Below are 16137 nucleotides of genomic sequence, written 5' to 3'. Positions count from 1 at the left end.
CCAAAAAATCCTTGAGAAATAACTGCGCCAAATTTCAACAAAATCAGTCCACTGAGAGCTGAGTCGTTTCCTTTAGAAAGGCAGATAGACATAATGATGATGATTATATGTGAATGCACCTAAAACAGAGCAGTGATCACAGGGTGCTTACAGGATAAGCTGTGGCTCTCAAAACTCCGAGCCGGGTTAAAGAGATCCGAAAATAAATGGATGGAGTTATTAATGTACTTTATTTTTACTTCATCTATTAGCTAGAGCAAAAACCTGCATTCATACAGACTTGAAGTCTGGCTAAATTATCGACAGTACTTCGTTCACCAATAAAACTGAGAAATGCTGCCATCTGTTGACAAGCTTTAGTAACAACTACCTTGAAAAATGAATTCTAACATGTGTGACCAGGAAGATGAAACAAAGTAAAAATTGCCATCTGCTCTATTTCCACGCGTTTTCTTGTACTTTATTTTAAGTGTTATTTATAATTCAATCTATTTATTGGTTTATCAGTTTTATTCTACAAAGAAACTATGACTTTGATCATGCGTGAATTCCTGGTAAATTGTGCCTGTTCGCCTACTAAGGTCCACTGATTCTGGCAATCTTGTTGTGCCTCACACTAACCTGCACTCTATGGGTGACAGGGCCTTCAGCTCCATAGCACCCAGACTTTGGAATGACATCCCAAAATTAATGAGAGCAGCTGACTCCATTCATTCTTTTAAAAAACAACTTAAAACTCAGGCTTTTCTTTTAGTATTGAATTTAGTATTTTACTCTGGTTTATTGTCCTTTATTCTATTTAATGCTTTGTTATCTGTTTCATTGTTCTATTCAGGAAAATATTTGTATCCAATGCTACATATACCCTGCTGTTTGTTTCTAGGATTCTGAAATGTATTATTACTATTATTATTAAATTAGTGATTGCTAAATGACTAAAAGTTGATGTGAGACAAATCATGGATATCGGTTTATCAGACCATTTTCTCTTATTATTTAACATAGAAATACTGATAGATAAAATTAATGAGGAGCATACTGTTAAAAAACGCTTCTTTGATTCATCTGCAGCTTCAGAGTTTACAAACATTTTAAGCTACCAGTTCGTTTGTAGTGCTTACTGCAATATTGATAATAATGTAAATAGTAAGGTGGAAAATTTTAATAATAAAGTGACAGCTGCTGCTGACATAGTCACTTCTGAAAAGACAGTTAAAAAATCCTCCAGCACTGTTACACCATGGAAGACCCAAAGAGTGTCTGATCTAAAGAGAAAATGCCGGGCAGCTGAGTGTAAATGGAGAAAAACTAAACTGATTATCCACTATGAGATATTGAAGGCTAAAATAACAGAATACGACAACAGTCAGCTGTTACTTCTCTAGAATTATAAATAACAATGCTAGCAATCCCAGAGTCTTATTCTCTACGATTGATCATCTGCTAAATCCAGGTCACTCAATGGAATGCCTCCAAAAAACTTCCAGTGAAACTTGTGAGGCTTTTGCTGTATTTTTTAATCACAAAATTAATGATAATATAAATAATATAGTACAACCCCCCAATACTCTTAAACCCTGGTATTCTTATTTAAGAAAATGAAATTCTTTCACCAGGATAGATTTACCTGATTTATATAAAATTATTTCTCAACTGAGACCCTCCAACTGGATCCTTGACCCAATAACAACATGTTTTTTCAAAGTAGTATCTGATGTGCCGAGAATGTTCTTGACATAGTAAACTCATCATTAGATATGGGGGTCTTCCCAGACTGTCTTAAGAATGCTGTAGATAAACCCCTGCTCCAGAAAAATAATCTCGACTCCTCTGCTTTTGAAAATTTTAGACCTATTTCTAACCTGCCTCTCTTAAATAAAGAGAAGGCAGTCATTACGCAGCTAAATGACCGCCTCAATAAACATGCGGTTCTTGATAAGTTTCAGTCGGGTTTCAGAACAAATCACAGTACAGAAACTGCACTCGTTAAATTAGTAAATGACTTGTGGGTAAATGCAGACAGAGGCTGTTTATCTGTTCTCATCCTCTTAGATGTGAGTGCCGCATTTGATACCATTGATCACAATATTCTTAGAAATCGCCAAAAAGTCAATGGGTGGGCCTGTCTGGCAGTGTCTTAAATTGGTTTGAGTCTTACCTGGCAGGTAGAAAATTCTTTGTTAGTTGTGGTTTTTATACTTCAGAGACACATGATATTCTATATGGTGTTCTACAAGGCTCTATCCTAGGTCGCTGCTCTTTTCAATCTCCATGCTTCCATTAGCTCAGATTATCTCAAAGCACAAGGTGAGCTACCACAGCTATGCTGACGACATGCAGCTGTATTTATCAATAGTGCCTGATGACCCCGACTCTTTTGTCTCACTGAGACAATGTCTTACTTGTGTTTCTGAATGGATGAGTAGTAATTTTCTCAAACTAAATAAAGGGAAATCGGAAATCTTAGTAAATGGCAAAAATGGATATAGTGAGGTTATCAGAAATAAACTTGATCCATTAGGCTTGAAAGTTAAGACAGTGGTAAAGAATTTAGGAGTAATTATTGACTCTGACCTAAATTTAAACACATATTAATCAGATTAATAGGACAGCATTTTTCACTTGAGAAACATAGCAAAAATTACACCTCGTATACCTTTGGAAGATGCTGAAAAATTCACACTTTTGTTTTCAGTCAGCTAGATTACTGTAATGCACTCCTCTCAGGACCACCCAAAAAAGACATCAATCACCTACAACGAGTGCAGAATGGAGCTGCCAGTATCTTAACTAGGAAAAGAAAATCTCAGCACATCACCCCAGTTCTGATGTCACTACACTGGTTACCTGTGTCATTTAGAATTGACTTTAAAATAGTGCTTATGGCTTACAAAGCCTTAAATAATCTGAGCTCCATCCTATATCTCAGAATGTCTCTCACCTTACACTCCAAATAGATGACACCTTAGATCTTCAAATAAGGGTCTGCTTATAATTCCAAGAGCTAAACTTAAAAGAAGTGGTGAGGCGGCCTTCTGCTTTTATGCATCTAAAATCTGGAATAGCTGACTGATAGAAATTCACCAGACTGATACAGTGGAGCACTTTATAAAACTGCTAAAAACTCATTACTTTAACATGGTTTTCTCATAGCTTCATTTTAGTTTAATCCTGATATTCTGTATATACTTTTAATTATCCTTATCATTCATGGTGGCTCTGAAATCCGTACTAACCCCTACTTTCTTTGCTGTTATTTTTCTGGTTTTCTGTGGTGGCCATCTGCGTCCCCACCACCACCTGCTCAGGGCACCATGCAGTCCTTACACTGATGGATTGAAGGCCAGAGGTCCACATGCCCATCATCATCGTCTAATTCTTTTATGTGAAGCATGAAAACAATGAGGACTGATTGAGATCATTGATGTTAGGTAAAATGCCCAGTGAAGGCTGGGTGGTCTCGTGGCCTCTGAGCCCCTGCAGATTTTGTTTTTTTCCTCCAGTCCTCTGGAGTTTTTTTTTCTGTCATCTCTGGCCACCGGACCTTACTTTATTCTTTTTTAATCAGTATTCCGTAATTTTTATATTTTTTTTCTTTCTTCATCTTGTAAAGCACTTTGAGCTACATCATTTATATGAAAACGTGCTGTAGAAATACATATTATTGTTGTTGTTGTTGTAAATACAGGTCCCTCCTATTGTGAATGTTTTCACAGCATTATGCCGAGTTCCCATACTATAAGAATTTTCAGAGTGAGCACCAATGTTTTATCTTTTTGCCACTTCCTTCTGTTTACAATAATTTGTAGACTGTATTTTGGCTGTTGATTTACTGCTTATTAAAAGCAATTTTTTGTGAAAATGAACAGCAAAATAAATGCAATATGCATATATTTTGCACTTCTGTAAGTACAACATGCTCACAAAAATGCCACTTCTAGCTAACTTGATTGTAATTTAAATTTTTTTTATAATGATATGAAATGAGCAGATAGTGTTTCATCACAACTCAGCTAATTATCCAGAAACTTTCACTGGGAGTTACCACAGTCATTTACATGAAATGTCCCACTGCACTTCCATTGTGTCCCATAGCAGGATGTGTTTGATGCCAGAAAATGAATTACCTGTCGTGGTGATGCCAGGAATGGTGTTTGCTGCAATGAACAGGTCATCAATGGGATCCACCAGGTGCTTAATGTTCACTTTCCTCATGTTGTAATAGCTGCCATCCCTGGCCCTCCCAGCACGCTCTACTGCCACTAGGTGGTCGTACCTGAGAATGACAGAAGCCAACCTGAATGGCAGAGTAATTGCAATGCAGCCCAAGGGTGGAGAGCAAAGGTTGCTTTGGAGTTGGCCTCGTTCAGTACAACCTTTCGCTCCTGCAAACCAGGAGGACTCCTGCATGGACCAAGGAGTGTTAGTTCCAAACCTGCCTCAACTCTGTAGCCACTGTCTGAAGATTTCATACTTTCTCTTACAGAGGAATCGGCTACATTACACACTACCAGTCAAATGTTTGGAAACACACAGAAATTTTGAATGTTTATTAATATGCCATTAAATTTATTTAAATATAAATTACTAAGACATTACTAAGATAACACTTTATTAATACCTGAAGAGAAATTTAGGTGTTCCATCAGCTCACAGAAAATTTAAAACAAATACATATAGACTAAATATAATTACAATACCTAATAAAATATATAAGATGAAACAGAAAAGATTAATAAAAAACATAAAATACCACACATAGTTACGTATTACCAATCCACAGTAATACAGTCACATGAAAAAGTTTGGGAACCCCTCTCAGCCTGCATAATAATTGACTCTCCCTTCAACAAAAAAGATAACAGTGGTATGTCTTTCATTTCCTAGGAACATCTGAGTACTGGGGGGTGTTTTCCAAACAAAGATTTTTAGTGAAGCAGTATTTAGTTGTATGAAAATAAATCAAATGTGAAAAACTGCTTGTGCAAAAATTTGGGTACCCTTGTAATTTTGCTGATTTGAATGCCTGTTACTGCTCAATGCTGATTACTTGTAACACCAAATTGGTTGGATTAGCTCGTAAAGCCTTGAACTTCATAGACACGTGTGTCCAATCATGAGAAAAGGTATTTAAGGTGGTCAATTGCAAGTTGTGCTTCCCTTTGACTATCCTCTGAAGAGTGACAGACAGCATGGGATCCTCAAAGCAACTCTCAAAAGATCTGAAAACAAAGATTGTCCAGTCTCATGGTTTAGGGGAAGGCTACAAAAAGCGATCTCAGATGTTTAAACTGTAAGGAATGTAATCAAGAAATGGAAGGCCACAGGCACAGTTGCTGTTAAACCCAGCAGGTCTGGCAGGCCAAGAAAAATACAGGAGCAGGATATGCGCAGGATTGTGAGAATGGTTACAGACCTGCAAGAACATCTTGCTTCAGATGGTGTATCTGTACATCGTTCTACAATTCAGCACAATTTGCATAAAGAACATCTGTATGGCAGGGCGATGAGAAAGAAGCCCTTCCTGTACTCACACCACAAACAGAGTCGCTTGTTGTATGCAAATGCTCATTTAGACAAGCCAGATTAATTTTGGAACAAAGTGCTTTGGACTGATGAGACAAAAATGGAGTTATATGGTCATAACAAAAAGCGCTCTGCATGGCGGAAGAAGAACACCGCATTCCAAGAAAAACACCTGCTACCTACTGTCAAATTTGGTGGAGGTTCCATCATGCTGTGGGGCTGTGTGGCTAGTTCAGGGACTGGGGCCCTTGTTCAAGTCAAGGGTCGGATGAATTCAATCCAATATCAACAAATTCTTCAGGATAATGTTCAAGCATCAGTCACAAAGTTGAAGTTACGCAGGGGTTGGATATTCCAACAAGACAATGACCCAAAACACAGTTCGAAATCTACAAAGGCATTCATGCAGAGGGAGAAGTACAATGTTCTGGAATGGGCGTCACAGTCCCCTGACTTGAATATCATGGAAAATGTATGGGATGATTTGAAGCAGGTTGTCTATGCTCGACAGTCATCAAATTTAACTGAACTGGAGAGATTTTGTATGGAAGAATGGTAAAAAATAACTCCTGAGGTGTCCAGACTTTTGTCTGGTAGTATAAAAATCAAGAAGATGTGTGCCCCCCATCCCCCTCACTCTTCTGGGTACAAGTGGAGTTTCCAATTCTGAAGAGATTGGACAGCATGGGAAAGCAAAAATCTTTTAATTGGCCTCCCCAGAGTCAAAGCTCAGGGACTATCTGGTGTTAATTATCACTTGCCAGTGACAACAGTTTCCATTCCAAATGTCTGGCAGACAGTACTAGGAAGAAAGAAAGACTGCTCACCTGGGAGATTGGGGGTCTCCATAGAGACACAGGAACCTCTTGGCTGCATCTTGGCCCGCTTCTTGAAAGCTCAGGATTGGTACAGGTTGTTTTAAAATGCCTGTAAAAAAATACACAGTAGTAGTGTGACAGGAGAGGCAGTCTACTGCACTTTGAGTCCAATTCAGTTCCGACTTTGGGTGTTCTCTGTGTGGAGTGTAGAAGTTCTCCAAGTGTTGGAAAGAGTTTCTTTCTACATGCTGTCAAATTGACTGGCAATACCACTGTACATCAACCCAGAGACACCACATGCACACCATGTGTCTGTTGGTTAAGCTGTGCTCTCTGTACTTCTTGGAGAGGACAAGAAGAATGAAAGCAGAACTATGCTTTGGGGACACAGTTTAAAAGGTGTTGTATAAACAAAGTTATCCCATGTCTGCATAGCTAGTATTCATGATCGCAGGCTGAGCTGTGTCTCTAAAAGTCTTCTAACATCCACCATCATTCGGTCTTTTCATTGTGTGTGGAGCACTCAGCAGTCTGTTTCCATGCATGCAGTCTCACCTGTCCCTCTACTCATTGTTATAGCTAAGCCTTGTTAATAAAACCTATTTTAAATTCTAAGACTATCTTTAAGTAAAATTAGGGGCTTAGCCCCTTACTCGCTTTGCTTGCCAACCCCTGTGCCGGCACTATGTGCTAGCCACTTTGCGTTCTGCCACTTCCGTATGGGGATACGGATGTACAATTTAAACAGATTGCTGTTTCCATGAGAATTGTTACATATGCATAATAGAACTATTTTACATTACAGCGAGTAATTAACCATATTAAAAAATAGTAAAATGTAATAATTTGAAAGTAAATTATGTTTTTTATGTTGTGTTCAAATTTTTCGTTGCGTTATACGATTTCATTCTGTTTGGCTTTGAAATTAACACACAAATATTTTTTAAACTTACACTTTTACTGTAAAACTTCAGTAAAAACAATTTTTTGAATTAAATTTTCATCAATATTCCATTAAATTTTGATTCTGTGTTTGGACTTACATTTTGACAACGCAACGTAGAAGTGCCTGTGAGTGAATATCATTTCTTTTTCTCTAATAAATAAACCGACTTTTTCGAATGCTTGTCTCTGTGATTTGTTAATTGTCTTTGCAAATTCTATTCTAACGGGAAATGGTTAACGTTTTAATATGAATGGCATATCAAGATCTACTTTGTTGTTTAATGTCATCCGGGGAAGATGTACTACATTACCTTTCTTGGATGCATCCTTCTTTCAACAGTAATTCGGCTGGTGGAAGACCGGACGGTTGTAGTTATTCTTTGGGATATTGTAAGCTGATGTTTTCATCTTCTGCATGATCACCACCAACTGTTTCAGCACAGTCTATTGATACGCATTTAACCAATCTGCAGAGTAACCATCGACAATTTTTGTGTTAATTCGTTTGACTTAATTGTTTTGTCGCTGCTAGGATTGCCCGTGTACTCATTTCTTCTGTTGATATCCCTCCGGGATGAAATCCATCAATAAGATTTGGACATAAGGGCGGCACGGTGGCACCGTGGTAGCGCTGCTGCCTCGCAGTAAGGAGACCTGGGTTCGCTTCCCGCGTCCTCTCTACGTGGAGTTTGCATGTTCTTCCCGTGTCTGCGTGGGTTTCCTCCGGGTGCTCCGGTTTCATCCCACAGTCCAAAGGCATGCAGGTTAAGTGCATTGGCGATCCTAAATTGTCCCTAGTGTGTGTGTGTGTGTGCCCTGCGGTGGGCTGGTGCCCTGCCCAGGGATTTGTTCCTGCCTTGCGCCCTGTGCTGGCTGGAACTGGCTCCAGCAGACCCCCGTGACCCTGTGTCAGGATATAGCAGGTTGGCTAATGACTGACTGATTTGGACATAATACGTCTTCTTTAATTGGGAACTTAAAGTGAGAAAAAGAGCTGAGAGAGCAGGAAATGTGTCTGTCAAAAGCATTCACACGAATGAGATGTGAGTGGACTGTGTGCGTGTTTGAATATGGTTGAGAGGAGGGTGTGACTTGAAACAATCTCATGTCAAAAGTCTCGTCTCACGGGACTTCAAAACATCTCTTCCAAACCTCTCGTCTTGTTGCAGGATTTTTTTTATATAATAGAGAGATGTATGCACTATTTTGCAGTCATGAGTGGACGGTACCTTGGTTTAGGGCTTCTGCAATAATTGCTCGGAACATTTCCAGTGCTCGCAGGTCAACCACAATAGCAACCTCTTTCCCCAGGGCCTGAAGCATGGCGGCCATAGCCAGAGCTCCTGGTGGCCCATCTGTCTCTTCTGGTGGATTCTGGTTGAAATGTGTAGGAAAACCGGTAGTAATAAGCACAGACTTGGCATGGGACATGGACAGGGAGGCTTTGAGCAGCTCATCCTGGACAAACAGTGCTCGTATTCCTCTGTTTCCTAACAAAGCAAAGGGAGGTGATGAAACAGACCAGAACTGAACAGAAGTTTGTTAAAAAAACAGCTGGATGCAGCAAAAAGAGAAGATTACAAGACATTTTGTTTCTGCCTAAAATGTAGTTTGCTCAAAGCTTTAGGCCCAAATGCTAAAATTTCTATCCAGCTTCTTAATAAGGTCACTAAAAAATGATAAATCATTAAACTGTTAACTATAATACATTACTTAAATATGTTCCTGTAGATATAGTTTCCACTGTATAGCCAAGACGAAAAGACCACTATGCGCTTTAACTTTTTACCTGGATCAGTTATGATGGCATCCTCCAAGGATCTGATCTTTTGGACTGCAGCTGGAGAGGCCAAACTGAAGTACAAGGGATTCTCAGAGATGCACACACTCTGGATGGAGTCAGGTGGTCCACAAAACTGGCCGTGTTGGGAGTCTTGCGCTTCAGAGACGTATACACAGCCAGGAGCGTGAGTGAAGGCCAGAGGTGCCTCTAAATGTGAGAAAGAACCTTAATTCTGACAGAACTACTCTGCTGACACTCGTTTATTTTTCAGATCTCTGATACTGTAGGCTAACTTTCATGTCTGTAGCAGGCCACTTGTAGATAACAAGTCTTTAAGTACAAGTAGTGTGGTGTAATGGCTACAGCTTTGGACTTCAAATCCTGAAGCTGTGGGTTCAAATCCTGAAACTGTGGGTTCAAATCCCCCTACTAATAATGTGTGACCATTAGCAAGTCACTTCAAAATGAATCTGAACAGTCATGGAAAAAAGTTGGATATGAGGCAAAAAAAATCAAAATTAAGTTACATTTAAGGGAAGTGCATTTAAGACTGAAGTCAGTAAGCACCTATCTAATTACACAAAGAGTTGTGGGAATCGGGAAGAAACTACTGAGATGTATAGTTGAAGAAGAAACCATGACCACATTTAAGAAGTATCTGGATGAGATACTGGGACAGCTTAGCTATTAGTGAAACAAACAAGATTGACAGACTGAATGATCTCCTTTCCTTTGTCAGATTTCTTATGTTCCATATTTTAATTGCTAAGGGGTACATAAATTTAACTGAATTTGATGTAATTTTAGGACTTAACTGATCACTCTGAGAATCTCATTTCTATTCTCAAAAAACTATCAGTATACGAGATCATATAACTGTGTGGAGCGTGAGATAAGACATTTGGCTAAAAATATCAACAAAAGATGGAATAAGAGAGATAAAATACATTGGTGAGATGCCACCTAAATGATCTCACACGCTTGAGCCAGGTAGAGATACTGTATAAACCCAACTCAATAGTATACCTCTCTATATGACCTTAAATATGGAAAACAGCCAGGTTCCTCTTTTAAATTAGTTGTTTTGGGGGAACCTGCCAGAAACAGTCACTGCTAAAATGAAGGAACTTGGCTGGACCTGCCAAAAAAAACCTTTATAAATCAGTAAATGTAAGATTAGCAAAGACGGCAAAGAAGAAAATCTGCTGGAGGGACTGGATATTTCTTAATGTTATTATCTAACAGGTGGCTGACGTACCAATGGACTTGCAGGTTTAAAGTAAAGTCAGGGGGCACACTCATAGAATGCTGACAGAGAGCCTCTTCAAGCACAAAGAGTTTCTGTAAACCATGTGTCAGCACACAGGCTGCACTAATGTATGGCCACAGACCAAGTGAGAGGTTACTCAACTAAAAGGAAAATGATGGAGCTCAGAGTGGGGAACTTAAAGGTCCAGCTCCACTAGTGGGCACTTAGGAAAAGACCCACTGCTATATGGTGGGAAGAAGAGTATTAAACATTTAGGAGAAAAGGGGAAACATACAACAGCACTAGTTCTAACAAAAATATGCATTCTGTGTGTTGCTCTTAGCCACTTTTGTTTTGTACAAATTGACCCTGGATATTGCTGAATGGGCCTTAGGCTGTAAGAACAAGACAGAACATTCATCATTTCTAGTGTATCACAGTGAATAATGTGGGCAATTACATATGGCTAAAGTAGAACAGATGAGATGTACCCAATATTGATGTGAAAATGTTCAGAACTCTGGGAGTGTGCAATGTGAAATCTTTGTCATATGAATATCCTACAAAGTCCAAGAAAGGAGACAAACTATTCTGTATAAAGAGTTTCCTGTAGCCCAAACAATACTCACTGCAGCTTTTTATGGCTTCTACCGCTGTGGCACCACAAGCCCTGAACACTGGGATGTCTCCTTGCTTGAGCTCCACAGCTGCTCCATAACCTGGTTTAGAGAGGCTGTTTATGCCAAGCAGCCCTTGAAAAATGAAACAATTGTCAATGAACTCTCCAACACATACTTGTGTGTACCAAAGGTTGGGCACACTGGGTTAAATTTCCTGTTTTGACTTTTTTTCAAAGTGAAAAGAAGTTAATACAACCTGTGCTGGGAACAAACTTAAATATGACATTTTTCTGCAAATTTTAATGCACAATTACTATTTATTTTCTGAATTTAGCAGACTGGAAAAAATAAACCTTAATATTTGGCATGCACAAAGGTTTGATCATCCCTCTGGATAATCCACTAGAGCTACTCAGACTCATCATGCCTTAACACTTAAAGGGAAGTGAAGAAAATTCTAGAGCTTCATACATTTTGACTTTTTGAACCTCTCAAGAGCGTGTGCTTACACTCAACAGTCATAGGTTCTGCTAACCTGCTGAATGATGATCTGAAAGTAAAGATAATTAACTCTTATAAAGCAGGGGAAGACTATGAATGGATATTTAAACACTTCCCTGCTTACAATGTCCACGATCTGAAATGTGATCAGTAAATACAAGTTAAGGTAAACTGTTGAAGTCAACATAAGATCAGGAAAACCAAGAAACGTCTCCAATACAGCTGATGGTAGACTAGTCAAATGTACAAAGTAAAAGCCTCACAACATTACAGGGAACATGCAGGGAGGTTTAATTGGCATGGGAATCAGTCAACTGTGCAGCTCTGGTTGCCCAAACATGATCTGTAAGGAAGAATCTTCAGGGTCAAAACCATACCTGCGATCTCTTCAGAAAAGTCAATATCTCAAGTATGTAGCACAATGCTTTGATAAGTGTTACTGAGCCAAGTGTTGTGGACTGAATAAACAAAAAGTGACCTCTTTGTCGACAGTCGCCAAAGGTACGTTTGGAGAAAAAAAAGCATTTGAAGAACCTTTGACAGTCTTTAAGAGGTATCTGGATGAGATACTGAGAAATCTTAATTATGACCTAAATAAACAAATGGTCTCCTCTCATTTGTCAAATTTCTTATGTTCAAAGAAAATAATATTTGGTAAACTATTAAGCCTGGTGGTGGATATTTCAGGCTTTGGGGTTGTGTGGGAGCCTGTGGCACAGAAAATATTGTGGAGGTAGAAGGAAATGGATTCTGTGAAGCATAAATACATTCTGGAAGGTAATGGCCTGCAGTTGGTAAAGAAAATGAAACAAACAAAATTACAACAATACAATAATCCAAAAATACCTCAAAATGTACTGTATTTCATCAGGAAATGAACTATTAAGGATTCGGAATGGTATGTACCATCTCCAAACTTAAAAACATCTGGAAATCTGTGAGGTGATTTCAAACTAGCAGTGCATGCAAGATGACCAGTGAGGAACAGTGGGAAAAAATTCCTAGGGTAAGATTAGAAAGGCTGTTAGCTGGCTACAACAAATGATCGGAGGTTGTGATTACAGCGCATGTTATGTTTTATCATTTTCCAGTCTTTCATAATAGTAATTGGGTATCAAAATGTACAAACATGTTTCATGTTTAACTTTGTTATGAAAGGTAAAGCACATCTCACCAGGATATCCAATGTGTACTGGGGCACCATGACGATCTTCCATCTGGACTGCCGTAGCAAGTTCCTCTTCAGGGACAGGTATCATGGAAACCAGCAAGTTGCACTGGAACGGACTTACTTCTTGGCATGGCACTGTGGTCTTTGGGGAATAGATAATTATACAAATATATAATTTGTGCAATTCAAGACAAACTACAAAAGGAGACCGAGCAGGTCAGGCACAAGGTCATTTGTATAGCAAAGAACTTGCAACAATGTTCTGGTTACAGAGAAGGAAGCTGACACGATTGAGCATTTTTGGACAACTATATTGCTTATTTCAGTTTTTTTCCAAAAAAAAATTTGAATAATTTAGCAGAAAAGGCAGTCATCATCACACCCTGCTGTTATGATTATATTCACATATTAACTTTTTGTGGGCTTCTTTGTATCAGTTTTATGGATTTGTACCCAATTACAGTTTTCAAAGTCCATGCCTCCTTTCATAGTGTGTTTGCTCAGAATTCAAGATTTTAGATTTTTGTTATTTTATTTTGTACCATTTCTAACACCACTTTGTTTTGGTGTTAGGTGCCATTGTTTTGTGTGCTTGTTGTTAGGATGCGGCTCTTGATTTCTAGGGGTGCATGTCCTCAGAGGTCATGATCTTATCTTTATTATACGACAGGTTAAAAGAACATAAACACAAGAAATCTGACTAATGAAAGGAGACCATTCAGTCCATCAAGCATGTTTGTTCAGCCAGTAGCTAAGCTGTCCCAATATATCACATCCAGATACTTTTTAAAATGTTCTTGAGGTTTTTGCTTCAACTACATGGACCAGTTGTTTGTTTGAGATTCATGTAACTCTTTGCGTAAAGAAGTGCTTTCTGGCTTCAGTTCTAAATGCTCTTCCAATTACTTTCCACGGGTGTCCTCACAGTCATCATTCACCGTTAAGGTGAAAGAATTCTGCTGCATCTACTTTATCAATGCCTTTGAGGATTTTGAAGATCTGGATTAGGACCTCACGCAGTCTCCTCTGCTTGAGACTAAACTGATTTCATTCTTTCAGACTGGCACAGTAGGCTGTGTCCTTCAGTCCTGGGATGCACTTTCTCCTTTGCACAGCTTCAAGTGCTCTTCTCTCTTTCTTGTAGTGTAGTGACTAGAACTACACACAGGACTCATCCTTTGATTTATTTGCAACAGTTTAATTGATATACAGTACCCTAAAACTTTACTGGCTTTTTAAATTACTTCTGCACATAGCTTAGATGATGAAAATATTCTGTCAAAACAAAACCCCAAATCTTTTTCAGAGGCTGCTTCCAGAAGGACACAGTGTCTCCTATCTTGTATTTATAACTGATTCTCATTTTTCCACAAATGTTCTTATATTTCAGCCAGGATGTTTTCCTATTTAAAAATATATTATTATATTTAAGAATAAATATTTTTATACATAAAGAGTCTTTGTTTGCCCTTGTTATTAGCCAGGTTTGACAGTTTCCCCCTCTACTGGGTGTTTTTGGGACTCTTTAGTGCTTGGGATCTAGTCATAACACATGTAACACTTTGCTACATGTGGGCAATTAATACTATTTCCTCATTCAAAATTGCAGATAACATCTCCCTAGTTGTGAACTCTTGCTTTCTATTTTAAATTTCAATTTTTACTTAACATTCTGGTTTTGACATTTTTGATCCTTTTGATTTTCTCATTTTTGACCAAGGTTTTGTTATTCGATTTTGTTTAATTTTCTGGCCATTTTACTTTTCTTGGTAGTCTTTCCTAACATAACATCTGCTGCTTGTTGTATGTCTGCTTTTAAAGTATCCCATCCAGCCTTTGGACATCCAACTCAAAACCAGGCCACATAAACACAGCTGAAGAGCCAAGAACTCAGCAGCAGTCAAGCAATTCAGCTACATTCCTGTTTCCTCTACCAGGCCAGAGATTCAAGTTCTGATGACGATGGTGATTCGCTTCTTGTCTTTATGAAAAGTTAAGTGAGCATTAAAATCCTAGCTGAGCACTTTTTTTTCTTTCTAAGACTTAAGCACTTTGTCCTATGTATCCTAGTTTATGGTATGTGTCTATTTCTGGGATGGCAGTTAGATAAGCATGAAAGAAATTATAGTTCAGGAGGCTTAGTTCTCCTGCAAAATAATACAAAAGTAAACACTAACTCCTGCAATTTATATGTCAAAGTGGCCATATTGCACAGTTCTTGTACAATTTGCTTAAATGAAGGCCCATATTCTGATATATCCTTTAAGCGTTTACAGTAATGATAAACATTTTCAAAGTTATATTCATGCTTGCTCTTTAGCATTCATTTGAACTTAAATGTAATGCTATTTCCATCAATGACTCAATAACAGATAGTGTATCCTATTGAATAATTAATTACCAAAAATCTATGTTGCATGAATTAATCCAAATATTCACAATGTTAAAAAAAAATGTATCATTAAGTGAAGCAGACACGCTTGGGTTCATGAACTTCCAGCTGATAGCAACATCGCCACAAACACAGTTCATGAAATTGTGTTTAAAACTGAGCCATAAAATATTTAGCAATAAGCTAACCAACAGATTTTATATGGATACATGATGGCCTCCTCTTGTATGAGCAGAAACACTTTAAATATTAAAGGGGAGCAACCGTCCACACTGCCATCACTATTGGGATAAAAGAGAATTGAGACATTCCACACATTTAAATAAAGTGAGACATTAGCGAGGAGCATGGGTTTCCCACAGGTACTCAGTTTCTGTTCCACATTCCTCAAGACATGTAGATCAAATTAATCAGCAATTTCACATTAGTCCTGTCTGAGTGTGGCTGTGTGCTTGAATGGACTGACAGAGTGTTGTGGCTTTTTACTACCATGTCACCGATGCTGCTGGATTAAGCAGGTTTCAGAATGTTATGTTATTTCAGAATGCTATGCTATTTTCTTAAGTTCTCATGAGGACTTGCATGAAGAAGAGATCAGAATTTAATGCCAAAGGAGTTCAGGAATACAGCAATTTGGAAAGGTTCATAAACTTTTCCTAATTTCACCTTAAGTCACTGTGTTTGAAAAGCTGCAGCACATAGTAAAGATGAGCATTTGCATCTGACCCTGGGCACTCTGAAGTTGGGCAACAATCCTGTCTCTTCTTCAACATGGACATTCAACTTCCTTCAAGGCTTCATTGCCTCTTGATTATTGTTTTTAGACTACTACAATTTTTTTCAGTAAGACTTTCCTGCATGAACTATTAACAAATTATAACAGAATTAAAATAGTGCTGTCAGAATTCTTATAAACAATTATATTCTGAACTTCACCAATCCCCACCAGATACCTCTCAGGACTACTGTATTTACCTTGACAATGAAGACTTTCTGCCGATTGCCTTCTCGGTGTCTTATAGCTCCATTGTACAATGTTCCATGAAAACGTGCTGAAACTATGTGTAATTCTATCCTTTGCTTCACCTGAAAGACTCCGGACCCCACTAAATTATGTTATCACATATACATT

General features: G+C 38.4%; 1 protein-coding gene across 2 annotated transcripts in view; it reads right to left on the bottom strand.

The window, feature by feature from the left end:
- Positions 1–16137, bottom strand: part of LOC120518516 (D-glutamate cyclase, mitochondrial-like) — a 46359-nt gene that overhangs the window by 11376 nt on the left and 18846 nt on the right. For both annotated transcript variants that reach the window (XM_039741353.1, XM_039741354.1), the window contains exons 6-11: positions 12617–12755; positions 10951–11073; positions 9079–9279; positions 8519–8779; positions 6354–6453; positions 4128–4276 (exon numbers count right to left, since the gene is read on the bottom strand). In XM_039741353.1, the coding sequence (XP_039597287.1) occupies positions 4128–4276; positions 6354–6453; positions 8519–8779; positions 9079–9279; positions 10951–11073; positions 12617–12755 (973 nt within the window). The remainder of the gene's footprint in view (positions 1–4127; positions 4277–6353; positions 6454–8518; positions 8780–9078; positions 9280–10950; positions 11074–12616; positions 12756–16137) is intronic.

The sequence above is a fragment of the Polypterus senegalus genome, chromosome 18 (genome assembly GCF_016835505.1).
Source record: "Polypterus senegalus isolate Bchr_013 chromosome 18, ASM1683550v1, whole genome shotgun sequence".
NCBI classification, from domain to species: domain Eukaryota; kingdom Metazoa; phylum Chordata; class Cladistia; order Polypteriformes; family Polypteridae; genus Polypterus; species Polypterus senegalus.
The sequence above is the reverse complement of the archived record's forward strand: the minus strand, read 5'-3'. Positions and strand labels throughout refer to the sequence as shown.